General features: G+C 65.2%; 2 protein-coding genes across 2 annotated transcripts in view; both read right to left on the reverse strand.

The window, feature by feature from the left end:
* FAU (FAU ubiquitin like and ribosomal protein S30 fusion) overlaps nucleotides 1-26,963 on the reverse strand; it is a 581,541-nt gene that overhangs the window by 466,456 nt on the left and 88,122 nt on the right. The window lies entirely within an intron of this gene.
* On the reverse strand, nucleotides 338-24,838 carry SPTBN2 (spectrin beta, non-erythrocytic 2). Its single transcript, XM_030969910.1, is given in 40 exon segments — nucleotides 338-559; nucleotides 793-835; nucleotides 1,355-1,528; nucleotides 2,318-2,456; nucleotides 2,554-2,632; nucleotides 3,486-3,682; nucleotides 4,339-4,423; nucleotides 4,862-5,003; nucleotides 5,161-5,278; nucleotides 5,281-5,347; nucleotides 5,349-5,405; nucleotides 5,646-5,791; nucleotides 5,794-5,909; nucleotides 5,911-6,017; nucleotides 6,616-6,820; nucleotides 7,234-7,364; nucleotides 7,987-8,262; nucleotides 8,814-8,903; nucleotides 9,170-9,394; nucleotides 10,019-10,282; nucleotides 11,178-11,324; nucleotides 11,517-11,607; nucleotides 11,709-11,911; nucleotides 11,996-12,752; nucleotides 13,034-13,171; nucleotides 13,715-14,258; nucleotides 14,547-14,879; nucleotides 15,291-15,444; nucleotides 15,514-15,816; nucleotides 16,220-16,378; nucleotides 16,799-16,916; nucleotides 17,328-17,515; nucleotides 18,160-18,272; nucleotides 18,353-18,468; nucleotides 19,090-19,170; nucleotides 19,430-19,521; nucleotides 20,158-20,331; nucleotides 21,016-21,164; nucleotides 22,996-23,184; nucleotides 24,703-24,838. Coding segments are annotated over 40 exon segments (7,068 nt in total).

Below are 26,963 nucleotides of genomic sequence, written 5' to 3' on the forward strand. Positions count from 1 at the left end.
AATCCCACCCCTCCCAGTTCCCTCCCAGTACTTCCCAGTCCCTCCCAGTTCCCTCCCAGTCCCTCCCAGTTCCCTCCCAGTCCCTCCCAGTCCATCCCAGTCCCGCCCAGTCCCGCCCAGTGCCCCCCAGTCCATCCCAGTTCCCTCCCAGTGCCCCCCAGTCCCCCCCCAATCCCCCCCGCCCCTCTCCCCAGCACACTCAGACCCCCCAGTCTCTGTCTCCAATCACTTTATTGGGGTGGGGGCTGCACGGTGACATCACCGGGACAGGGGAGGGGGACACACACTGAGCCCCCCGTGTCCCTCCGTGCCTGCGGGACCCCCAAACTCTCAAGCTCTACTTGTTCTTCTTGAAGAAGCTGAAGCGTTTCTCCCTCTCCTTGTGCTCGCGGGCCCGGGGGGCTCCCTCGGCCGGGGGGGGCACCGGGGGGAGGCTCAGGGCCCTCGACATCCCCTTGGGGGGACCCCCGGGGACCCCCGAGCCCTCCCGGGGCCCCCCCGAGCCCGGCACGGCCCCGGCGGCGGCTTCGATCCCCCGGAGCCACAGGGCCATGTCGGCCTGGGGGGGACACCGAGGGGACAGTGGGGACACGGGGGGGGGCAGGGGACATCCAGGGACACCGAGGGGACAGTGGGGACACGGGGGGGGGCAGGGGACATCCGGGGAGAAGGGGGGGAGGGGGAGGAGTGGAGACAGGGGGGGGAGGGAGAGGGGAAGGAGAGCGAGGGGTGGGGGGGCAGGGGACATCCGGGGACACCGAGGGGACAGTGCAGGGGGGGGTCGGGTCTCACCTCGTCCTTAGCCTGGAACAGGAATTCCTTCCCATCGCTCAGCCTGGGGGGGGGGCCGGGATCAGCCTCCAGCACCCCCCCCAGCCCCGTTGTGACCCCCTCGTGTCCCCCCATTTTCCCCCATCTCCCCCCCACTATTTTTAACCATTTCCCTGCACATCTGCCCCATTATTCTCATTTTTTTATCCCTTTCTCCCCATTTTTTCCCCATTTCCCACCCTGTTCTCGCCCAATTTTTGCCCCATTTTCCCTCATTTTCTTCTGCATTTTTTGACCGTCTCCTCCCCATTTTTGCTCCATTTTTCTCCCCATTTCCCCAATTTCCCCTATTCTCTCCCCATTTTCCGCCCCATTTTCCCCCCAATTTACCTCCCATTTTCCCCCAATTCCCCCCAATTTTCCCTCATCTCCCCCCCAATTTCCTCCAATTTTCCCCCAAATTTCCCCCATTTTTCCCTCAATTTTTCCCAGTTTTCTCCCTATTCTCTCCCCAATTTCCCCCCAGTTTTCTCCCTATTCTCTCCCCAATTTCCCCCCCCATTTCCCCCAATCCCCCCCGTACCCCAGCCTGAAGACGTGTTTCCGTTTGCGGTAGGCGGTGGCGGGCTGGCAGCGGGCGCCGCGCAGGGGGCCGGGGGGCTCGCCGTGGTACGGGACCCCCGCCCCCGCCCCCCGCGCGTCCTTGAACACGCTCAGGACCCCCCCCCGCAGCACGCAGTACAGGCTCTGCCAGGACCTGGGGGCACAGGGGGGGTTTAGGGGACCCCCACCCTCCCAGGACACAGCCCCGGCTCTGCCAGGACCTGGGGGCCGTTGTGACTTTAAGGGAAGGGCGTGGCACTCAATGGGCGTGGCCATCGCAGGGCGCGGTCGTGTGGGCGGGGCCAGGATGCCCATAAAAGGCCGTGACACGGGGTGTGTGAAGGGGTGTGGTTTGTGTGTGAAGGTAAAAGGGGCGTGGCTATGAATGGGGCATGTCCCCAAGGCCAGGTGGTGTCCCCAGTGAGTCCCCAGGCTGTCCCCAAGGTGTCCCCAAGCCTGGGCGGTGTCCCCAAGGTGTCCCCAGGGTGTCCCCAATGCCCAGCAGTGTTCCCAGGCTGTCCCCAGGATGTCTCCAGGTGTCTCCAGGTGTCCCCAAGGCTGGGCCATGTTCCCAGACTGTCCCCAAGGTGTCCCCAGGGTGTCCCCAAGTGTCCCCAGGGCCAGGCCATGTCCCCAGGATGTCTCCAGGTGTCCCCAGGGTGTCCCCAGGTATCCCCAATGTGTCCCCAGGGTGTCCCCAAGGCCTGGCCATGTCCTCAGGGTGTGCCTAGGGTGTCCCCAGGTGTCCCCAGTTGTCCCCAATGTGTCCCCAATGTGTCCCCAGGTGTCCCCAGGTGTCCCCAGGTGTCCCCAGCTGTCCCCAATGTGTCCCCAATTTGTCCCCAGCTGTCCCCAGCTGTCCCCAATGTGTCCCCAGTTGTCCCCAGCTGTCCCCAGCTGTCCCCAGGTGTCCCCAGCTGTCCCCCAGCTGTCCCCCCCTCACCGGTTGGTGGCTCTCTTGCCGGGCGCCTCCAGCTCCTGTTTCCGGCACAGCCCCCCCTCGAGGGTCTCGGGCGGGGGGGGGGCGCGGGGGGGCAGCGTGGCCGCCGCCCCCCCGGCCGGGCCCCCCCTCCTGCGCCCCTCTGGGGACCTGGGCAGGGGGACAGCGCTGAGGGGGGGGTCCCACCGAGGGGGGGTCCGGGGGTGTCCCCCCCGCACTGGGGGGCTCGGGGGGGTTACCTGGCTCGCGGCGCCGTCGGGGCGGATCCCGTTGAGGGCCGGGGGCTCCGGGGGGCGGCTCTGGGGGGTGGGCGGGGCCCTGGGGGGGACACGGGGGACACCCCCCTGTCACCCCCAGAACCCCCTCCCCAAATCCCACCCCCCCCTCCGAGGGTGTCCCCCCCAAACCCGGGGGTCTCCCAACCCCCTAAACCTCAATGTTGCCCCCAAATCCCCTCCCCCATCCCGCCCCCCCCTCACCTCGGCCCCTCCCCGCCCCCTCCCCCATCCCGGCTCTCGGGGGGCACCACCGGGGGGGTCCCCTGCGCCGGGGGGGGCTCGGGGGGCTGCAGCTTCCTCGCCTCCTCCTCCTCCTCCTCCTGCCGCCGCCGCCGCTCCTTCTCCTCCAGCTGGGGGGTCGGGGGGGTCAGGGACACCCCGGGGATGGGGGGGACACACAGGGATCCCATGGGGACCCCCCCGAGGGCGTGGGGGGGACACGGACTCTCAGCCCCCCCGTGTCCCCTTGGGGTCACAGTGGCCCCAGTGCCACCCTCCCCTTGTCCTTGCCACATCCCCTGTGTCCCCTTCCCTGTGCCCCCCACTTCCCCTCCCTGCATTCCCCCCTGGGCCCCCTCCCCATTTCCTCCTCATTCCCCCCCATGTCCTCCCGATGTCCCCATCTCCTCGTGTCCCCATTTCTCCCCCATTTTCCCTCCCCGTCCCCCCACGTCTGTGTCTCCATTTCCACCCCATTTTTCCCCCAGTTTCTCCCCATGTCCCCCTCATGTCCTCAATGTCCCCCTCCCCATTTTCCCCCCCTGTCCCTGCGTCCCCCCATGTCCCCATTTTCCCCCCATGTCCCCCCATGTCCCCATTTTCCCCCCATGTCCCCCCATGTCCCCATTTTCCCCCCATGTCCCCCATGTCCCCCCTGTCCCCCGTGTCCCCACCGTGGTGAGGCGGCTCAGGGCAGCGAATCTCTCCTCCCAGGCAGCCGCTGCCTTCTGGAAGCTCTGGTGCCGTTTGAGGAGGGTCTCGGCCTCGGCCAGGCTGGAGCCCAGCTCGGGGGCGCGGGCCAGGGGCTCCCTGCTGGCCAGCCAGGCCTCGGCCGTGGCCGCATCGCGCCCGAACACCAGCACCTCCAGCACTGGGGACACGGGGACGGTCACCGGGGGCAGGGACATCTCTGTGCCACCCCTGAGCCACCCCTGAGCCACCCCTGAGCCACCCCTGAGCCACCCCTGTGCCATCCCTGTGCCACCCCTGTGCCACCCCTGTGCCACCCCTGAGCCACCCTGTGCCACCCCTAAGCCACCCCTGTGCCACCCCGTGCCACCCCTGTGCCACCCCTGAGCCACCCCTGAGCCACCCCTGTGCCACCCCTGCCCCTGCCACCCCTGTGCCATCCCTGTGCCACCCCTGTGCCACCCTGTGCCACCCTGTGCCACCCCTGAGACACCCCTGTGCCACCCTGTGCCACCCCTGAGCCACCCCTGTGCCACCCCTGAGACACCCCTGTGCCACCCCTGAGACACCCCTGTGCCACCCCTGTGCCACCCCTGTGCCATCCCTGTGCCACCCCTGAGCCACCCCTGGGTGCTGAGAGGGGACACAGGGCACAGCCACCATGGCCAGCCTGGCCTCGGCCATCGCGCCCGAACACCAGCACCTCCAGCACTGGGGACACGGGACGGTGCCACCAGGGACACCCCTGAGCCATCCCTGAGCCACCACTGGGCACTGAGACGGGGCACCGGGGACATCAGGGGGACACAGGGGACATGTGGGTCCCCCAGTCCTCACCGGTCTGCAGCCACTCCAGCTTGTCCTGCCAGCGCTCCCCGATGTCCCTGCGGCGCTCCTGGAGCTCAGCCAGCTCCTGGGACAGCTGGGGGGACACGGGACAGGGGTGGGGACAAAGATTGGGACACGCTGATGGGGACAGGGACAAGCTCGGGGACAGGATGGGGACAAGGACACGGGGACAGAGATACAGAGGTGGGACACAGGGACAGTGATGAGGACACGAGTGGACACAGGATGGGCACAGCACGCTGGAGATGAGGATTTGAATGAGGGATGTGGGGCTGGGGATTTGGGCACAGTGGCAAGGATGGAGAGGCGGGGATGAGGACACGGTGACAGAGTGACACAGGGGTGAGGACACGATGACAGGGTGGCACAGGGCTGGGGTGACACAGTGACAGGGTGACACAGGGATGGGGTGGCACAGTGACAGGGTGGGTGGCACAGTGACAGGGTGACACAGGGATGGGGTGCCATGGTGACACAGGGACGGGGTGGCACGGTGCCAGGCCTGTCCCACCTTGTCGGCGTCATGGTGGCCGCGCTGCAGCAGCGCGGTGGCCGCGGCCACGGCGGCCCCGAAGCAGGAGCCCTCGCGCGCCTCCAGCTCCGCCCGCAGCCCCTGGTGCTGCTGGATCAGCAGCTCGGCCGCGGTGACATCCCTGACAGGGGACAGGGACACCAGGGGGTCACGATGGGGTCACCACGGTGTCCCCATGTCCTCCATATCCTCATGGTGTCCCCATGTCCCTCCCATCCCTGCAGTGTCCCCCCTGTCCCCGCGGTGTCCCCGCAGTGTCCCCATGCCCCCAGTCCCACCTGGGCCTCTCGCGGGCCTGCAGCTGCAGCTGCACTCCGTCCATCCAGAGCCGCAGGTCGCGGGCGGCGCGCAGGAACCGGAATTGCTCCACGCTGTCCCCGAGCAGGCGGCGCCGGCGCTGGCAGCGCCGCGGAGCTCGGCCCAGGCCGTGGCCACCGCGCCCTCCTGCGCCCGCAGCTCCTCGGCCCCGCGGGCCCGCGTACGCCGCGGCCAGGCGGGCTGCGGAGTCCTGGACAGCCGTCACCTGGGGACATGGCACAGGTGGGACATGTGTGACACGGGACAGGTGTGACATGGTACAGGTGACATATCCCACTCACAACCACCTCCTGCACTGCACTGTGTCCCTCACCTGCCCCTTACCTGTCTCTGTCCCCTCATCTGTCCTCTCCCTGTGCCCTCCCTGTCTCCACCTATCCCCCCTGCACGTCGTGCTGGAAGGCGCGCTGCCCTCCCCGTCCCTCCCTGTCCCCTGTCCCCTCACCTGCGCGCTCAGCGCCTGCACGTCGTGCTCGAAGGCGCGGTGCTGCCTCTCCAGCCCCTCGGCCCCGCGCAGGTCCCGGCCCAGCTCCTCGGGCACCTGCCGGGCCTTGGCGCGGAGCTGCTCCAGCACCTGCCGGGCGCCGCGGCGAAGCGCTGCAGGTCGTGCGCGCCGCCAGCTCCTGCGCCCAGCGTGGCCACCAGCTCCAGCAGCTCGGCCCAGGCCTCGTTGAGCCCCGCCTGCCACTGGGCCACGGCCGCGCGCCGGGTGGCCCCCGGAGATCAGCGCCGCCGCCGCCGCGTTGGCCGCGTCCACCCGCTCCTGGCCCAGCCCGCCCGTGTCCCGGGAGAACTTGCGGAACTTGTCCCGCAGCAGCTGCGGGGACACGGGACACGGTCAGGGCACAGGGGACGGGGGGACACGGGACATGGGGTCAGGGGATGGAGGAGAGGGGGACATGGGACACGGGATCAGGGGACATGGGACAGGGGGACAAGGGACAGGGGGTCAGGGGGACACAGGGAGAGGGGGACAGGGGGACAAGGGACAGGGGACACAGGACAGGGGTCAGGGAGGGTCAGGGGGACAGGAGATGGGATGGGATGGGATGGGATGGGATGGGATGGGATGGGATGGGATGGGATGGGGGACAGGGGGGGACATGGGGACAGGGGGACACGGGACAGGGGACAGGAGGACAAGGGATTGGGAGAGGGGACGGGGGACAGGAGACACAGGACAGGGGTCAGGGAACACAGGGACAAGGGGAACATGGGACAGGGGACGTGGGACAGGGGTCAGGGGGATACGGGATGGGGTAAGCGGACAGGGGACAGGGGTCAGAGGACACGGGGACAAGGGACAGGGGGTCAGTGTCACAACACCCTTGTCCCCCGTGTCCCCTCAGTGTCCCCCTGTGTCCCCTCCGTGTCACCACACCCATGTCTCCCGTGTCCCCTCAGTGTCCCCTCACCGTGACGTGCTCGAAGTCCTGCCCCAGCTCCCGGGACGCCGCCACCACCTCTCTCTCCGAGATCCACTGCTCCAGGTCATCGAGGTCGCGGCGCAGCTGGCACAGCCGGTGGTGGCCCTGCAGGGCGGCCCTGCGCTCCCCGGCCAGGTGACACAGCCCCGCGTAGAGGCGCTGCAGCTGCGCCGCGCGGGCACGGAGCCGCTCGCTGCGCGGGACAGGGGACAGCGGTGTCACCAGAGGGGCAGTGGTGTCACCCAAGGGGCAGGGGGCAGTGGTGTCACCCAAGCAGAAGGGGACAGCAGTGTCACCAGGGGATAGGGGACAGAGGTGTCACCCAGGGGACAGTGGTGCCACCAGGAGACAGAGATGTCACCAGGGGGCAGTGATGTCACCCAAGGGACAGGGGACAGGAGGGTCGGGGGACACATGAACACCGGGAACAGGGGTACACAGGGACAGGGGTGTCACCAGGGACAGGGGACAGCAATGTCAGGGGACACACGGGGATATCAGTGACAACGGACATGGCGACAGGGGACACAGGGACCTCAGGGGACAGGGCTGTCAGGGGCCACAGTGGCCGTGCAGGTCCCCGGGGTGTCCCCAGGGTGTCCCCACCCGTCGGGGTGGCCGCTGCCCGCCATGGCCCGGCCCTGCTCTGCCAGCAGCTCCACGGTGCCGCCGTAGTCGCGCAGCTCCTGCTCCAGCCCCAGGTGCCGGCTCAGCATGGCCTGGGCGCCCGGCTCGTCCTGGGGACACCAAGGGGGGGGTCACGGCGGTGTCACCACCCCCCAGCAGGTCCTGGGGGTGCCCCTGACCCCTCCAGGCCACTCAGAGACCCTCCAGACCCCACAGATGCCCACAAATCCCCTCTGATCCCCAGAAATCCCTTATTGCCCCCCCACAGACCCCCCCAGACCTCCCAAAGACCCTATAAAAACCCCAAAGACCCCATAAACCCTTCCCAACCCCCCTGAACGCATCACCGAACCCCCCATACATCCTCCAGACACCCCATAGACCCCCCAGACACCCCAAACCCCAGTAAACCCTTCCCAATTCCCCCGAACACACCACAGACCCCCCCACAGACCCTCCAGACACCTCAAACCCCTCCACAGACACCCCACAGACCCCCCAGACCCTCCAAACCCCCCAAACCCTCCCCCCCCCAAAACAGACTCCCCATAGACCCCCCCAGACACCCCCAAACCCCCCCCAGACCCCCAAACCCCCCCCAACCCCTTCCCCTCCCCACCCCCCCACAAACTGGGGGTGCCTCTGCCATTCCCAGGGGGATGTCCCGGCCCTGGGGGGTCCCGGCCCTGGGGGGTCCCGGCCCTGGGGGGGGGTCCCGGCCCTGCGCCCCACCTTGGCCTTGTCCTGGGCCAGCATGTGCAGCTCCCTCTCTCCCAGCCAGGCCTCGGCGGCCGCGGCGTCGCGCAGGAAGCGCTGCGCGGCCAGGGCGGCCTCCAGGCGCCGCTGCCTCCGCTCCACCTGCGCCCTCAGCTCCTTCCAGGCCTCCCTCAGAGCCGGGACCCCCCCCCCGGGCACCGCCGGGGCCGGGACCCCCGGGCCGGGCAGCGGCCCCCGCTCCAGCAGCTCCGACACGCGGCGCTCGCGGCCCTGCAGCTCCTTCTGCAGCGTCTGCGGGGCCGGGGGGGAAATTGGGGGAAATTGGGGGGTCTAGGGGAGTTTATGGGGGAAACTGGGGGAAATTGGGGGGTTATGGGGGAAATTGGGGGGTCTGGGGGGGTTATGGGGGAAACTGGGGAGTCTGGTGGGTCTGGGGAGGGTTTATGAGGGAAATTGGGGGGTCTAGGGGGGGTTTATGGGGGAAACTGGGGGAAATTGGGGGTTATGGGGGAAATTGGGGGGTCTGGGGGGGTGTTATGGGGGTCATGGGTTGTCTGTGGGGGAAACTGGGGGATCGAGGGGGTCTGTGGTGGGGTTTATGGGGGAAATTAGGGGTTTGGGAGGGGTTTATGGGGGAAATTGGGGGGTCTATGGGGCAAATTGGGGCGCCTGGGGTCTATGGGAGAGTTTATGGGGGGGTTTATGGGTTCATGGAGGAAAGTGTGGGGTCTAGGAGGTCTGGGGGCTTTATGGGGCAAACTGAGGGGTCTGTGGGGTCTGTGGAGGTCATGGAATAAGTCCTGGGGAGACACAGGGGGACATTTGGGGACTCTGTGACCCACCTCGTTCTTCTGGAGCAGCAGCTGCACCGAGGGCAGGTCCTTGCCGTGGTCCGTGGACATGGCCAGGGCCTGGCGCTCCTGCACCCACAGCTGGGGACATGGGGGGGACATGAGGTCAGTGGGGTCATTGGGGACATCAGGGACATTGGGGACATCGGGGTCACTGAGGACATGGGGGTCACAGGGGGTCCAGGACACTGCGGGGACAGGGATGGGGGGGACTCAAGGACTGGGGGTCCGGAGCAGCCATGGGGGGGAGAATTTGGGGTTCAGAGATTCGGGGTCCGGAATTTGGGATCAGGAATGGGGCGGGGTTCACAGATTCAGGGTCAGGATTTTGGGGTCCCCTCACTCACCAGCTCATCCTCCAGGTCCCTCCGGAACTGGTGCAGCTCCCTGGCGGCCGCCAGGCTCCGCCCGCGCTCCCGCAGCGGCTCCCGCAGCTCCCGGAACTGCTGCTCCAGCTCCCGCACCTGCTCCTGCACCCCCGCGCTCCGGGGGTGCCCCGGGCTGAGCCCCCCGGCCTGAGCCCGCAGCGCCCCCACCTCCTGCTCCCGCAGCGCCGCCTGCGTCTCCAGCAGCTGAGGGGGATTGGGGGGTCAGGGACCCCTGGGAACCCCAAAATCTGCACCCCAAAGGGCCTCCCACCTCCTGCTCCCGCAGCGTCTCCAGCAGCTGAGGGGGATTGGGGGGTCAGGGACTCCCGGGAACCCCAAAATCTGCACCCCAAAGAGCCCCCACCTCCTGCTCCCGCAGCGTCTCCAGCAGCTGAGGGGGATTGGGGGGTCAGGGACTCCCCCAAATCTGAACCCCAAAATCTCCACCCCTGCACCTGCATCCTCCAGCAGCTGAGGGGGATTGGGGGGTCAGGGACCCCCTGGGAACCCCAAAATCTGCACCCCAGAACCTGAATCCTAAAAGCTGCAGCCAAATCCTGCATCATAGATCCACACCGCCAAATCTGCATTGCAAAACCTGCGCCCAAAAACCCGAACCCCAAAAAGCTGAACCCAAATCCTGCATCAGAAATCTTCACCCAAAAACCTTCACATCCCAAAATTTGCACCCTAAAACTTCACCCCAAAACCTGCTTATCCCAAACCCGCACCCTAAAGCCACCCAAAACCCGCCCCCCAAACCTGCACCTGAACCCCACACCCCAAACCTTCACCCCCTTCCCCGCAGCCCCATTTCCCAGCCCTGACCTGGTGCCGGGTCAGCAGGACCCCGACGCTGGTCAGGTCCTGGCCGCAGTGGCCAGAGCGGAGCTGGGCGCGGACTCCGGCCAGCCACGAGCGCAGTCCGGCGCAGGCCTGGGCGCAGCTCTCGGCGCGCGCGGCCTCGGCCAAACCCCGGCCCTTGGCGGCCGCCGCCGCCTCCACCTGAGCCCACAGCGCCCGCAGCTCCTGCCGGGGGGCGGTCACTTGTCCGGCCAGGGCTGGACGTGCCCGTGCCAGCTGCTCGCCGTCCTGTGGGACACGGGAATGGCAGCACAGAGTTACGGGAGAGACCAAAAACCATCACGGAATGGGCAATGTCAAGGTTGGAACTCTGTGGAATTGCTGAGGTTGGACCTGTTTAGTTGTGGGGTGATGGGGATTGGACACGTGGGGTGGTGGGATCATTGAAACCCATGGAACCATCAAGGTTGGACCCAAAACCATCACAGAATGGGCAATGTCAAAGTTGGAATTTCGTGGAATTGTTGAGGTTGGACACGTTTAGTTGTGGGGTGATGAGGGTTGGGCACATGGCATGGTGGGATTATTGAAACCCATGGAACCATCAAGGTTGGACCCAAAAAGTCAGGAATTGTCAATGCTAAACAGGATCCTTGGGGTTGACCCAGTAAATTGTGGGATTGTGAAGATTGGACCCATGGAACGGTGAGATCATCAAAACCAGACCCATGGAGTCATGGAATTATTAAGGCTGGACCCACAGAACCACGGAATCACTGAGATTGGACCCATGGAATCACAGAATCACTGAGGTTGGACCCACGGAATTTTGTGACTCCACCCCCACTCCCATATCCCACATTTCCCAAGGGCCGCCCCTTCCTGGATCCCATTTTCCCCCCAGTTTTCCCCCCCTTTTCCCCCAATTTTCACCCCAGTTTTCCCCCAATTTTCCCCCCAGTTTTCCCCCCGTTTTCCCCCTGTTTTCCCCCAATTTTCCCCCCAGTTTTCCCCCAATTTTCCCCCAGTTTTCCCCGTTTTCCCCTGTTTTCCCCTTTTCTTTCCCCAGTTTTCCCCAATTTTCCCCCAGTTTTCCCCGTTTTCCCCAATTTTCACCCCAGTTTTCCCCCAATTTTCCCCCCAGTTTTCCCCCCGTTTTCCCCCTGTTTTCCCCTGTTCCCACCTTCTCCAGCGCCTCCAGCCAGCCCCGGTTGGCCGCGAGCTCGGCGGCGAAGGCCTGGTGCTTCTGCCACTTGCCCTGCAGGTCCCGCGTGCCCTCGTAGGACACGTCCCGAGCCACCGGCAGCTTCTCGTTCAGCCACAACGTCAGCTGGGAACGGGGACAGGAATGGGGCAGGGACGGGAATGGGAATGGGAACAGGAATGGGATCAGGGACACTGGTCAAGATCTCTTCCCACAGTCCCATCCCAGCCCAGTTCTCCTCTTCACCTCATCCCCATTTTAACCCAATCCATCCCCGATCTCCACCCTAATCCCATCCCAATCCTGATCCCGTCTCACCTCCTGGCCATCCTGCAGGAACTTCTGCAGCTCCCAGTTATCCCGCAGCCGCCCCAGCAGCTCCTGGGCCGATTCCCGGATCTTCTGGTGCCTGTGCCAGGGCCAGGAGGGGTGAGAGACCCCATTCCCAGGGGATGGGCTGGACTGGGACGGACTGGGACAGACTGGGACAGACTGGGACGGGTCTCTCACCTGCTTTCCACCGACTCCACCGTCTCCCGCACCTTTTCCGCGTGGACGCCGCCCTCGCCCAGCAGCTTCCTCCCGGTGTCCGTGAGCGCCCGGACGCGCTCGGTGCCGGTGTCCAGTGCGACCAGGAACTCCTCCAGCCTCCGCACGGCCGCCTCCGCCCCCGGCACCGTGCCCGGCATCTCCGTGTGGGCCAGCGTGTGCTCCTGCGGGTCGGGACCGGGATCGGGATCGGGACCGGGATGGCACCGGAGCCCCGGATCCCCCGGAACACCCCCGGTTCCCCTCACCTGCTTCCCCAGCGTCCCCTCCACCTGCTTGGCGTCCCGCAGGAACACGTGGAAGGCGACAGCCTGGGCCAGGAGCCGCTGCCTCTTCTCCCACACCCGGCCCAGCTCTTCCCAGTCCGCATCCAGCGCTTCCAGGCGCTGCAGCAGGGACAGACTCTGCGCGTCCGTCTGTCCCCGCGTCACCTCCCGGCCGGCGGCGCGGGCGCTCCGGTAATCGGCGCCGTAGTGCGAGATCTCGGTGCGGAGGCTCTCGTGCTGCCGCAGGGAGCCCTCGGCCTCGGCCAGGGACGCGGGGACATCCTCGGAGCCCGCGGCCGCGCGGGTGCGGGACAGCCAGGCCTGGAGCGCCGCCAGGTCCCGCAGGAAGCCCTGGAGCCGCCGCGCCTGCCCCAGGGACTCCTCGCGGCTCCGGTGGCACCGGCGCAGCGCGTCCCACTCGGCCTCGAGTCCCGCCAGCTCCTCGCGGATCTCGGGCGCTCGCTCCGGCTGCTCCCCCTGCAGCTTCTCGCCCTCGGCCCGCAGCTCCCGCAGCTTTCCCTGGATGGCGTCCAGGTCGCGCCCCATCCCCGACAGCTTCCCCTGCAGCGCCGTGATCCCCGCCAGGTCCCGGCCCAGCGCCCGCGTGGCCTCGATCGCCGCCGTCTTCTCCCGCATCCAGCCCCGCGTCTCGTGGCATTCCAGGCGGAAATTGTGGATGTTCAGCGCCGCGGTCAGCGCCACCTTCTTGCGCTCGGCCAGCGCACGGAACCGCTCCCACCTGGCACGGGCGGGATCGGGGCACGGTGGGACAGAGCCCGGGGAACGCTCGGAGCGTCCCAGCCCCGAGAATCCATCCCTGGAGTGTCCCGACTCAGAGAATCCATCCTTTCCCAGAGCATCCCGGCCAGGAAAACACCTCCCTGCATCCCTGGAGCATCCCTGACTGCCCAGAGAACCCGTCCCTGCCTGGAACACCTCCCTGAGCGCCGGGAAAATCCATCCCTGCCCGGATCTACCCTCAATCTCAGATCGGAATGGCCCCGCCGGGGCCGCCCCCACCTGTCCCGGAGCTGCTCCCAGGTGTCCCGGGCGCTCTCCCGGTTCCTGTCCCCGGATCCCCGCAGCTCCTCCGTGACGCGGCCCACGGAGGCCACGCGCGCCGCCAGCGCCGCCAGCTCCGGCTCCAGCGTCTCGAACCTGCGGGAGCGCCGGGAATGAGCGGGAGTGACCGGGAATTCCGGGAATTCCGGGAATGCCGAGCCGGAGCTGGGAACGCTGGAAACCCCAGCAACGCCGTGCCAGAGGTGGGAATGCCAGAAATCCTGGGAATGCCACAAATTCTGGGACTACTGCGCTGGAGGTGGGGATTTGGGGAATTTTGAGAGCACTGGGAATGCGGTGTTGGAGGTGGGAATTTTGGGAATGCTGGGAATATCTCAGGTTGAGGTGAGAATTGAGAGAGTATGGGGAATACTGTGTTGGAAGTGAAAATTCTGGGAAAACGGGAACACCTGGGACACTGGGAATGTTGTGGTGGAGGTAGGAATTCAGGGAACACCGGGAATATTGGGAATACTGGAGACATCCTGAGGAAAAAAATCCTAACGGGGCGATCCTGTGTATTCTTGGGAAAATTCCTGGGGGAATCCCAGTGGGGGCGACCACGGGCGCTCCGAGACTTGCCGGGAATAACTTTGGGAATAACTCCGGGACTGGCACGGTGCAGCACGGGGTGCTCACCGCTGCTGCACCACCTCCAGGTCCTCGATCCGCTCGGGAATCTCCATGGAGAGCAGCCACTGCTCCCTCTCGCCCACCCAGAGCGCGCAGGCATCGGCCTCGCTGCGCGCCGCGAACAATCCCAGCGCGTCCCGCAGCTCCAGGCGCCGCAGCTCCGCCCGCTCCTCCAGCTCCCGGTGCCGCCGCTCCAGCTCCGCCAGCCGCTCCGCCAGCCCCGGCAGCACGTCGGGAAGGTCGGCGGCATCTCCGGGCATCGCCTGCTCCCGCAGCGCCGCCAGCGCCGGCCCTCGCCGCCGCATCTCGTCCTGCAGCTCCCGCAAACGCCGCTCCAGCATCCCCGCCGAGCGCTCGTCGTGGCCGAGCTCCGGCGCCGCCACTCGCCGGGCGGCGGCCGCCAGCCACGCCTCGGCCTCGGCCGCCTCCGCGTCCAGCTGGAATCGCCCCGCGGCCGCGCGGAGCCGCCGCTCCCGGGCCCCCGCCAGCGCCGGCAGCGCCGCCCAGAGCGACTCCAGCTCCCGGATCCGCCGGGACACGGCGGCCGCGGGGTCCGGGGAGCCGGGAGCGGGGCCCGGGGGTCCCGCAGGGGGGGCTGTGCGTCCCCCGCTGGGCTCCGTGGAGCCGTCGGGGCGTTCCGAGGGTTTGGCGGAGGATGCCGAGAGTCCCCCCGTGGATGCAGGGGGGGATTCCAGGGACGCGTTCTTGGATTCCGGGGGTCCCGTGGATCTGGCGGTGGATCCAGCAGCGGATTCCGCGGGTTTTGCGCTTCCCATTGATCCGGCAGCGCATTCAGCTGACCCGGGGGTGGCTTCAACTGATCCAGGGGCGGCTCCGTCGGGGGCTCCCTGCGCCAGCAGCTCCCGGCCCCGCTCCAGCAGCTGCTGCAGCGGCCCCGCGCGTCCCCCCAGCGCCCCTCGGATGGCTTCGAGCTGGCTCAGCATCCTCAGGGCTCCCGGCAGGTCCCGGCCCAGCTCCGGGCAGCGCAGGAGCCGCTCCTGCTCCCGCATCCAGGCCTCCTCCTCGCCCGCGTCCCACAGGAACTTCCAGAGGCGCCGGGAGCGCTCCAGCCGCAGCCGCCGCTGCGCCGAGAGCGCCGAGAGCCCCCGGTAGCGCAGCTCCAGAGCCGCCACGCGGGCCCGCAGCTGCTCCGGGGGGCACGGGCGGTACCCTGGGGGACACGGGGGGAGTCAGCGGGGCTGGGGGGGTCCGGGGCTCTCGGGGTTTGGGGGTCCTGGGGGCTGGAATCCCCCAGGGTTCAGGGGCATGGTGTTTAGAGATGCTGATTTTCGGGGGTCCCAGGGTTTGGGATTCGGGGATGCTGAAGATTTGGGAGAGCCAGAGTTTGGGGGTGGTGGGGGTCTGGGATTTGGAGGTCCCCGGATTCAGGGATTCGGTGTTTTGGGGTCTCGGTTTTTGGAGGTCAGAGTTTTTGGGGGTTCATTTTGGGGTTCTGCTAGGTCCCGCTTTTGGGAGTCTCAGGTGGGTGGGGGTCCTGGGATTCAGGTGTCCCTGGGTTTGGGGGTTCCAGGGCATCCCGAGGATCCCAATTTTGGGGTTCCCAGTTTTGGGGGTCACTCACCGCCCCCCTCCCCGAGGAAGCGCTCGGCCGCCGCCCCCACACTCCGAACCCTCTCGGCCTGGGCCGCCACGTCCCCCTCGACCAGGGCGTGGATCTGCAGCAGATCGTCCACCTGGCTCAGGTGCTGCCCGAAATCCCGCGACTGCAGCCGCACCTGGGGACACCGAGGGGGTCACGGGGGGTCCCACGAGGGGATCCCACCCCCTCGCAGCCCCCTCCCCACCTCCATCTCCTCCATCCAGCCCATCAGGTGCTCCAGGTCGCGCAGGAGCCGCTGCAGCTCCAGGTGCGCCCGGAGCCGCTCTCGCCGCGCCGCCACCTGAGCCCGCAGCGCCTCCCAGAGCGACACCACGTGGTCGCGCCGTGTCGCGATGCCGCCCATGTCGTGATAGCACTCGGCCTCCAGCTCGGCGGCCACGGCGGTGACGGCGCGCACGCGGCTCCCGTAGGCGGCGATGTCGCTCTCGATGGCCTCGTGCTTGCGCAGCGCGGCCTCGACCCCCCCCAGGGACCCCCCGAAATTGTCCTGGGGGGGGGAAAGGGAGGTGAGGGAGGGGACACTTCAGGGACACCCCCCGAAATCATTCCGGGGTGGGAAAGGGGGGAGAAGGGGTAAAAAGTGGGGGGGAAACTCCAGGGACCCCCTGAAATTGTCCTGGGTCGGGGGGGAATGGGGGTGAGGGAGGGGACACGCCGGGGACATCCCCAAAATTGTCCTGGAGGAGAAAAAAAAGGGACTGAGGGGTGACAAAGGGGGGGGACAAGGGGAAGTCCCCTGGGCTGGGGGCGGCTTCAGGGTCACCTGCACCACCAGGTTGTCCCTGACTGGGATGGGCCGGGGGTCCCGCTGTCACCTGTGCCACCAGGTGCTCATCGTCCCTGACTGGGGGTTGTTTGGGGAGGGGTCTCAGGGGTCCCTGGGGTGTCACCTGTGCCACCAGGCGCTGGTTGTCCCCCAGCCAGGTCTCCCTGAGCGCGGCCTTGCGGTGGAACCTGGCGGCCAGCTGCTCCAGGTGCTGCTGCCGGAGCAGCTCCGAGCGCAGCGCCAGCTCCCGGCCGTGCTCCGCCTTCTCCAGCCGCTCCCACGCCTGCGGGGACAGCGCGGTCACCTGGGCACCTGCACAGCTGGGCACCTGGGGCACCTGGGCACCTGCACAGCTGGGCACCTGGGGCACGTGTGTCACCTGGGCACCTGTCACCTGTGTCACCTGAGGCACCTGCACAGCTGGGCACCTGTCACCTGTGTCACCTGTCACCTGTGTCACCTGGGCACCTGTGTCACCTGGGGCACATGTGTCACCTGGGGCACATGTGTCACCTGGGCACCTGCACAGCTGGCACACCTGTCACCTGGGGCACCTGGACCTGTCCCCAATGTCCCCAATGTCCCCGTGTCCCCGTGGCTGTCACCCTGTTGATGTCGGCGCTGTGGGGATCCCCTGTGTCCCCCCCAATATCCCTGTGTCCCCAATGTCCCCCCAGTGTCCCCGTGTCCCCGTGGCTGTCACCCTGTTGATGTCGGCGCTGTGCGTCCCCTCCCGGGGCACGAACTGTCTCTGGTTGTTGGCGCGGAGGCGGCTCCGGAGCGAGAACAGCAGCACCTCCAGGGAGCCCTTGTCCTCAAACCTGGGGGGACCCCAAAAGAATTCACCGAGAGAACCCCAAAATACACCGGGGACACCCAAAATACACTGGGGGGAACCCAAACTCACAGAGAGAATCCCAAAATACGCCAGGGGGACACTAAAACACACCCTGAGTCCCAGGGATGCCCCAAAACCTCTCAGAGGGAACCTGAAACCCACTGGGGAGACCCCAAACCCCCTCCTGAGACCCCAAACCCCTCTGGGCAGCCTCTGGACCCCAGTAGCGAGATCCCAAACCCCCTTTGGGGCCCCCAGACCCCAGCAGTGAGCCCCCAGACTGCTCAGGGAGCCCCAGACCCCCAGACCCCTCAGTTCAGCCCCCAGACCGCTCAGGGAGCCCCCAGACCCCTCAGTTGAGCCCCCAGAGCCCGCAGAGCCGGGGGTGTCTCACCGGGGCGGTTTCTCGGTGGTGCGGTAGGCGCTGAAGGCCTGCAGCTGCCCCTGCAGGCCGGGGATGCCGCGGGGCAGGCGCCGGTCCGTGAGCAGCAGCAGCGAGCGCTGGATCCAGCCCAGCAGCTCGGCCGCCTGCGCCTCGTAGCGCCCGGCCAGGCCCTCGGCCTCGCGCGCTGCCTCCAGCACCTGCCAACGGGCCGGCCATCGAACGGTGCGGCCATGGGCATGGCTTCTGGCTCCTCCCCCGCATCCACCCAACATCCATCCATCCAACATCCATCCATTTGTCCATTCTTCCGTCCATCCATCCACCCGTCTGCCCATCCATCCATCAGTCCATCCAACATCCGTCCATCCGTCCGTCTGTCCATCCATCATCCATCCATCCATCCATCCATCCATCCCCATACCCCTCTGTCCATTTATCCCCCTGTCCATCCATCTGCCTCCTTCTCTGCCTCTTTCTGATAAATCTGTCCCTCTGTCCATCCCCTCTGTCCCTCTGTCCTCTGTCCCTCTGTCCATCCCCCCTCCATCCCTCTGTCCATCCCCCTTCCATCCCTCTGTCCATCCCCCATCTGTCCCTCCCTCCCCCCCCTTCACCCATTCCCATGGATTCTGTCCAGTCCCCACCCCCCCAACACCATCTGCCCATTGTCTGTCCGTCCATCTGTCCACCGTCCATCTGTCCACCCCTTCCTGCTCCACCCGTTCCCTTTCCATCCACCTGCGTGTCCACCCCTGTGTCCCCCATCCTGTGTCCACCCCGTGTCCGTCTGTCCACCCCGTGTCCATCTGTCCACCCCTGTGTCCGTCTGTCCACCCCGGACCTTCCCGACGCGTTTTCCCTCCACGGCCAGCGCCTTCATCCTGGAGAAGTGATGGTAGAGCGCAGCCACGTAGGTCAGCACTGACCGCTCGTCCGGCTGCTCCACGGCCACATCTGGGGGTACAGGGGGGTCAGACCCCCAAATCCACCCAGAGACCCCCAAATCCCCCCCCCAAATCCCCCCAGCCCCTCACCCTCGGGGTCCAGCAGCCGGGTGACCCCCAGCTCGCGCTCGGCCACGCCAAAGGCGCTCTGCAGGTTGTGGAGGGCGTTGGCTCCGCGCAGCGACCCCACGTCCAGCAGCTCCGGCCTGGGGACGACCGGACAGCTGACCACTGACCACTGACCAGTGACCACTGACCAGTGACCAGTGACCCATAACTACTGACCACTGACCAGTGACCCTGACCACTGACCAGTGACCAGTGACCCATAACTACTGACCACTGACCACTGACCACTGACCAGTGACCAGTGACCATTGACCCATAACTACTGACCACTGACCACTGACCACTGACCAGTGACCCATAACTACTGACCACTGACCACTGACCACAGCCACTGACCACTGACCACTGACCAGTGACTACTGACCCATAACCACTGACCCACAGCACCCCATAACCTCTCACTACTGACCACTGACCTCTAACCACCGACCACTGAGCCACAGCCACTGACCACTGCCCCATAGCGGCCCATAACCACTGACCACTGACCTCTAACCCATAACTGACCACTGACCTCTAACCACTAACCACTGACCCAGAGCACCCCATAACCCCTAACCCTGCCCCATAACCCCACAGACTCCCACCCCATAACCACTGCCCTATAACCCCCACATCCCCCCCGCCAGCCCCCTCCCCACCCCCCCCAGCCCCCCCCCCCCCCAGCCCCCAGCCCCCCCAGCCCCTCGGTCCCGCACCGGTGCCGGTGGATGAGGGCACAGAAGGCCAGCCCGTCCCTCCAGCTCGTGGTGAAGTTCTGCACGTTCACATTGGGGTACCTGGGGGGGGAGTCCGGGGGGGGTCAGAGACCCCCAAAATCCTCCCGGAGACCCCCAAAACCCTCTGGGAACCCCCCAGACCTCACAGGTCCCTCCTGAGTCCCCTTAGGGACCACTCAGAGCCCCCCAAAGCCCCATAGAGCACCCCGGAGCCTCCTGAGCCACATGGAGACCACCCAGACCCCCCAGGACCCCCAAAACCCCTCCAGGACTCCCAAAACCCCCCCGGGACCCCCCAAACCCCCCCGGGACTCCTCACCCCGCGGTTTTCATCTGGCACCAGGCCAGCAGCGCGTCCTTGGCCGATTTCCTCTCCCGCGTGTCCCCGGTCTCCACGCTGATGTCCTGGATCTGGGGGGGACCCAAAAACGGGGCCAGGGACCCCCAAATTGGGCTTAAGGACATCCTAAAGTGGGTCTGGGACCCCCAAAATGGGTGCAAGCATCCCGTGGTGGGGTCAGGACCCCCAAAAATGGGTGTGAGACCCCCAAAAGGAGCTTGGAGAAGATCTGGGGATTTCTGTGACCAAACGGAGACCCCAGAGCAGTTTTGGGACCCCCCGAAATGACCCCGAACACCCCAGGATGGGTTTGGGACCCCCCAAAATGACCCCGAAACCCCTCCAGGGCAGCTCCAGGACTCCCCAAAATGACCCCAAACCCCCCAGGACCGCCCTAAATGACCCCAAACCCCCCATGGCAGCTCCAGGATGGGCACAGCCCCCGGCAGGGTGGGGTCTCCCCGCCCCATTTCCCGCGCTCCCCGCCCCATTTCCCGCGCCCCATTTCCCGCACCCCCGCCCCATTTCCCGCGCCCCCTGCCCCATTTCCCCCGCCCCATTTCCCGCGCCCCCGCCCCATTTCCCGCCCCATTTCCCGCGCCCCGCCCCATTTCCCGCGCCCCCCGCCCCATTTCCCGCGCCCCCCGCCCCATTTCCCGCGCCCCCCGCCCCATTTCCCTGGCTCCGGGCGGTGCCGGGGGGGCCACCTGGAAGCGCAGGATGATGGTCCAGACCAGGCCGAGGGTCAGGCGGGGGTTGCCGTCCACGATGTCGTGCGAGCCCACGTTCTCCAGGTGCACGCGCTGCTCGCGCAGGAAGCGCAGCGCCTTCTCCACGTTCTCCAGGCAGTGGATCCGCATGCGGCCCCGCGTGGGGCGCGGCTGGGCGGGGGGCGGCGTTAGAGAGACCCCCAGGGTGGGGGGGCATCATCAGGAACCCCCCACTCAGGGCAAGGGGGCACTGTCAGGAATTTCCCTCATTTGGGGAGGGTCCCCATTGGGGGGGAGGGATTACTGTTTTTTGGGGGGGGTTCCCTTTGAAGGGGCGTGTCCCCAATTTGGGGAGGGGTCGCACTCACCACGGTCTCCCCCGAGAGCTGCTTGAGGAGCCGGGGGTCCCTTTTTGGGGGACCCTTTTTGGGGGTCCCCACAGGGATTTCCCCATTTCGGGGAGGGTCCCCATTGGGGGGGAGGGATTACTGTTTTTTGGGGGGGGTTCCCTTTGAAGGGGCGTGTCCCCAATTTGGGGAGGGGTCGCACTCACCAGGAACCCCCTCTGAGACCCCCTCGAGCAGCCGGGAGTCCCTTTTTGGGGATCCCTTTTTGGGGGTCCCTTTTTGGGGATCCCTTTTTGGGGGTGCCTTTTTGGGGGTGCCTTTTTGGGGGTCCCTTTTTGGGGATCCCTTTTTGGGGGTCCCCACAGGGATTTCCCTGTTTTGGGGAGGGTCCCCATCGGGAGATTCCTGGTTTTTTGGGGGGTTTCCTGTTTTGTTTTTTTTTTTTGCGGGGGATGGGGGGTTCTCCTTTGAGGGGCGTGTCCCCAGTTTGGGGAGGGGTCGCACTCACCAGGGTCTCCCCCGAGAGCCCCTCGAGCAGCCTCAGCAGGAGCCGCCCGTCCCTCAGGTCGCTGTAAAGGTCCCCCAGGTGCGCCCCCCCCGCCAGGTGAGAATTCACCCACTTGGTGAAGGTTTTCTTCTGCACGGCCTCGCGCTCGTCTGGGGGGGGGCACGGGGGGGTCAGAGACCCCCAAAATCCCCTAAAACCCCCCCTAAAACCCCCCCAAAAGCCCCTCAAATCCCCCCAGACCACCCAAAGCCCACCCAGATCCTTCAAACCCCACCCAGAGACCCCAAACCCCACCTGAGACCCCCCCCCATCCTTCTCCAGGACCTTGTGCTCATCTGGGGGGGGCACGGGGGGTTCCAGGACCCACAAAATCCCCCAGACCCCCCCAAATCCCCCAGACCCCCCAAATCCCACTCAACCCCCCTCCCCTCCTTCTGCACATCCCCGGCCTCATCTGGGGGGGGCACGGGGGGGTCCGGAACCCCCAAAATTTCCCCCCAAAGCCCCCCAGGGGTCGCAGCCCCCGAGGGGGTCCCGGGGGGATCCCCGCACCAGCCGGCGCTGGATTAACGCTAAGAGGATTTGGGGGGTCCTTGGGGGGCTCCTGAGGGGGGTCCTGGGGAGTTTGGGGGTCTGGGGGTGACTGGGGGGGTTGGGGGTTTGTCCTGGGGGGTGTTTGGGGTGATTGGGAAGAGAAATTTGTGCGGCGTTCCTCCCATTTTTCCATAATCCGCCCCCATTTTTGGGGGGTTTTCTCCCTTTTTGAGGTTTTCCCCCGGATTTTTAGGGATCGTTCCCACATTTTGGGATCCCCCCATCTCCATTTTTGGCGTCTCCCATATTTTTTGGGTGTTTCCACCTCTTTTCCGGACTTTTCCTCCTATTTTGAAGGATTTTTTGCCCAATTTTTCTCTTTTTTTTTTTTTTTTTTTTTTTGCTGTCCCCTCACATTTTTGGGCTGATTTCCCCATTTTTGGGGTCCATCTCCCCAATTTGTGGGTTCCCCATCCCCATTTTTGGGTTCTCTCATATTCCTGATGCACTTCCCATCATTTTCTGGGTCGTTTTCTCCATTTTCTGGGGCTGTTCTCCCATTTTTTCCACTTTTCCATCACTTTCTTTGTGTTTCCCTCACTGGTTTTTTTGCCCCCTCCAACATTCCAGGGCTCCCAACTCCAATTTTTGGGGATTTTCCATATTTTTGGTGACTTTGTCCCCAATTTTTTGAGTTCCTCTCCCATTTTTTACCCTTTCCCCCATTTTTTGTGTGTTTTTCTCCTTTTTTTCTTTGCTTCCCCCCAATTTTTTGCACTCTCCCCCTCATTTTTTTGCACTTTTCCTTTAATTTTTGCACTTTTATCCCACTTTTTGTGTTTTCTTCACATTTATTCCACTTTCCCCCCAACATCTGAACTTCTCCCCCACTTTTTGTGCATTTCCCTCCATTTTTTTCACTTTTCTCTCAATTTTTTTCCTGCTTCCTCCAATTTTTTGCCCTTTCCCCCAATTTTTTGTGCGTTCCCCACAAATTTTTCCACTTTCCCCCCATTTTTTCACTCTCCTCCACTTTCCTCCCAATTTTTATACACTTCCCCCCAATTTTAGGACTTTCCCCCCACTTTTTCATCTTTCTCCCCCATTTTTTCACTTCCTCCACAGCATTTACACTTTTCTCCTCACTTTTTGTCCGCTTTACCCCAATTTTTACACTTTCCCTTCCCTTTCCTCACAACCCCCCCGTTTTTTATATATCCCCTCTATTTTTCTGCATTTTCTCACTTTTTTTCCCGCTTTTCCCCCCGATTCTTTTTTTCCATTTTTCCCCCATTTTTTCACACTTTTTTCACACTTTTTTCATCTTTCCCCACCCCAATTTTTGCCCCCTCTTTTTCCCCAAATTTTTCCCCATTTCTCCCCAATTTTTCCCAATTCCCCCCCCCCAATTTTTCCCCTTTCCCCCCATTTTTGGGGTTCCCGTACCTGCCAAGGCTTTGATGCGGGAGCGCTCGAAGCGCCGGGCGGAGCCTTCATCCTCCTCCTCCTCCTCCTCCTCCTCGGGCCCCCCCGCGCCCCCCTCCCCCTCCCAGCGGGGGTCGCTGAAGCGCGGCAGCTCCAGGGGGTCGTAGGGGGGGGGGGACAGCATGGCGGCCTTTGGGGGACCCCCAAATTTGGGGGGGGGGCGGCGCTGGGAGAGCTCAGGGAGGAGCTGGAAAAATTGGGCGGAGGGGGGGTTTGGTCACTTTGGGGGGCGACCCCTCCTCAAAGTGACTCGGGGGGAGCCGGAAATTAACGGGGACCCCCCCCCCTAAATTAACGGAAACCCCCAAATTAACGGAGACCCCTCCTCAAATTAACGGAGACCCCCCCCTAAATTAACGGAGACCCCTCCTCAAATTAACGGAGACCCCCTAAATTAACGGAGACCCTCCTCAAATTAACGGAGACCCCTCCTCAAATTAACGGAGACTCTAACGGAGACCCCCCTCAAATTAACGGAGACCCCTCCTCAAATTAACAGGAGACCCCCAATAATAAGGGAGCCCCCTCAAATTACGGAGACCCCCCTCAAATTAACGGAGACCCCTCCTCTAATTAACGGAGACCCCCCCCAAATTAACGGAGACCCCTCCTCAAATTAAGGGAGACCCCCCCTAAATTAAGGGAGACCCCTCCTCAAATTAACGGAGACCCCCCTCAAATTAACGGAGACCCCCCCAAATTAACGGAGACCCCCAATGGGGCCCCCCTCCCAAATTAATTAAAACGCTCCTGGAATTGAGAATTTTTCCCTAAATTAATGCAGAGGCCCCCCCCCCAAATTAAGGGAATGCGCCCTAAATTAATGAAGAACGCTTCAAATTAAGCAAGACCCCCTCCCCAAATTAATAAAAACATCTCCAACTAACAGGAATTTCCCCGAATTGATTGAGACCCCCTCCAAACCTTTCACCAAACTTCACCTTCAGGTGAGACCCCCCCCATAATAAATCGAGACCCCCCCCGGACCCCACCCCCCAGTTCCTTTACGGGACCCCCAAAACTCCCCGAAGTTCCTCCCCCCTCCTCCTGAGACCCCTCCCCAAAACTCTCAGGGTCACCCCGAGCCCCCCCAGGACCCCCAAACTCCACGGAGCCCCCCCCAAGTCTCTCCAAAGACCCCCCTGAGCCCCCCCAAATTCCCCCCGGGACCCCCAAATCTCCTCCGAGCCCCCCCCATCATTAGAGCCCCCAAAAACTCTCCGGGTCACCCTGAGCGCCCCCAAATCCTCTCAAACAAACCCCGAGCGCCCCAAATTCCTCCGCGGGACCCCCAAATCTCCTCCGAGCCCCCTCCCCCGGCTGCCCAGAGCCCCCCCAGAGCCCCCCGCTCCCCCCGCACTCCCCCCCCCGTTAATGCTCTTAACGGGGATCAGCGCCCGCAGCGCCGGGGGGGTCGGGGGGTGGGTTTGGGGACACAAACACGCGAATTTGGGGGTGGGGGGTCCCCAAACCCCTCCGGGGCAGTGCAGGGGGGCCCTGCCCGGGGATGCGGAGCCGCTGCCGCAGTGCCCGGGGAGGCGCGGGGGGATCAGCGGGGCCGGGGGGGGTTGCGGGACCCCTGGGGGGGTTCTGAGGGTGGGTTTGGGGTGGTTTTGGGGGGGGTCTCCCCCCGTTTGAGCCCCCCCAGGTGTGCCCCCCCCCCCTTACCTGCGCTGCGGCCGCGGCGCGCGCTGAGCCCGCGGCAGCTCATCACACCCCGGGGGGCGGGGCCTGCGGGCCACGCCCCCTCTGCCGTCACCACGGCAACGCCCCTTGGACACGCCCCCTCCCCGCTTGTTACCATGGCGATGAGGGCGGAAGCCACGCCCCCAATTTTCCCGCCACCTGCCCTTCCCGCCCGCCAGGGGGCGCTCGCGGCGTGAGGGGGGCAAAGATGGCGGAGGCGGCCGTGAGGGGGGTGAGGGGTTTTGTTGGTTTTTTTGTGGGTTTTTTGGGTTTTGTAGGGTCAGGGACCACTAGAGAGGGTTGTGGGAGCTTTGGGGGTCCGTGGGGGTGATTTTGGGGGTTCTGAGGGGTCACTAAGGAGGGTTGTGGGGCTTGGTGAGTATGGGGGGGGCTCTCTGGGTGTCACTCTGAGGGATCAGTGGTCACTAAAGAGGGTGGGGGGCTCCTAAGGGGTCTCTATGAGGGGTCGAGTGTCCCGAGGGAAGTTTTTGAGGGGATCTGGGGGGTCTCGGGGGTCCCAAGAATGGTTCAGGGGGACTTTGGGGGTCTCTGGGCTCCCTTGGAACGAGGAGAGCTCTTGGGGAAGGGGCTCAGGGGGATTTTTGGGGTTTTTTCGGGGGTTTTGGGCTCTCCCCACCTCTTCCGGCCCTGCAGGTCCTGGAGCAGCTCCTGGTCGTTCTGGGGACCCCCAAAAATGGGGAGCCCCGACGGGGAGCGCTGCTGGTGGCCCTGACGGCGGGGGGGGCCCTGGGGGGGCCCCTCTGCACCCTCACAGGTGGGTGGGGGTCCTGGGGGGTCCTGAGGGGGTCCAGACTCCCCTCAGACCCCCCGACCCCCCCCCCCCCCCTTTTCCAGTGGCAGCCGCAGGACCCCTCACCCGAGATCTCGACCCCGAAGCGCTGGGGAGGGGTAAGAGACCCCCAAAATCCCCCAGAGACCCCCAAAATCCCCCAGAGACCCCCCAAAACCACTCCCAGAGACCCCCAAACCCCCCAGAGACCCCAAAACCCCCTCAGAGACCCCCAAAACCACTCCCAGAGACCCCCAAAAGCCCCCAGAGACCCCCCCCCAAACCTCTCTGGCACCCCTTCAGGGACACCCCCAATCCCCAAATCCTTTAAGAGCCCCCCAAAACCTCTCTGGGGACCCCCTAAATCCTCTCAATCTCCTCCCGAGCCCCACTGGGGGTCCCCTAAATCTCTAAACCCCCTCCCAAACCCCCTAAATCCCCCCCCAAAATCGCCCCCCAGCCCCTCGGGGGGTGCAGGAGCTGCCGGGAGCCCCCCCGGATCCCCCCCCCTGCTGCGGGCGGGTCCTGGCCCGGGCTCGGGTGCAGAGGAGCTTCCAGGTGAGTTTTGGGGTTTTTGGGGGGGGATTTTGGGTGTCCCCCCTCTCTCTGTTCTCTTTCCCAACCCCCCCAAAGTCACCTTGAGGGCGGGAATTGGGGTCGGGGGGGCCCCAGGAGCCCCCCGGGAATGGGAATTGGGGCAGGAGGATAAAAATAGTCGGGGTGGCCTGGATTTGGGGGGATGGGGGGGAAATAATGGGGTCACGGGGGGGGGAAATGGGGTCATGGGGGGGGGGCTGGGACCCCCCAAAACATGTGAGGGGAGGGGGGGGGGTGGGACACCCCCAAACTGGGCCCAGTTTCTTGGGGGGGTATTGGGGTGCCCCCAGACCCCACAGATCTGCCCCTCCCCGGGGGTCGTGGAGGATTTTGGGGTCCCCCCCTGTGCCCCCCCCAGGTCTGTCACCCCCCGTTGCCCCCCACCCGGGGGTCTCTGTGGCAGCTCCTGCACCGGACCAGCCTCGTGCACCCCGAGGTACTGGGGGGGGGTTTGGGGGGTCCCCAAAAAGGGGAGGGGGTTCCTCAGCGACCCCTTTATGCCCCCCCAGGTCGAGTTTCATTTCTGTGTCAGCTTCGATGGGAAGGTCACATCCCGGACCCTCAGGTGAGACCCCCGGGCTGGGGACACCCCCACCTTGGGGTCACCCAAACTGGGATCCCCCACCCCTCATTGGGGTCACCCCACTCCTGGGGACCCCCTAATTGGGGTCGTCCCGTCCCCCCCTTCCATGTCCCCCAGCCCGGAGCCCCCGTGGGCACAGGCGGGAATGAGGCTGAGGGTGCAGAGCCGGCACTTCACTGGGTATGGACTGGGGGGGACTGGGGGGGACTGGGGTAGACTGGGAGGGATTGGGGGGGATTGGGGGGACTGGGAGGGATTGGGGGGGATTGTGGG

The sequence above is a fragment of the Camarhynchus parvulus genome, unplaced genomic scaffold (genome assembly GCF_901933205.1).
Source record: "Camarhynchus parvulus unplaced genomic scaffold, STF_HiC, whole genome shotgun sequence".
Classification (NCBI taxonomy): Eukaryota; Metazoa; Chordata; class Aves; order Passeriformes; family Thraupidae; genus Camarhynchus; species Camarhynchus parvulus.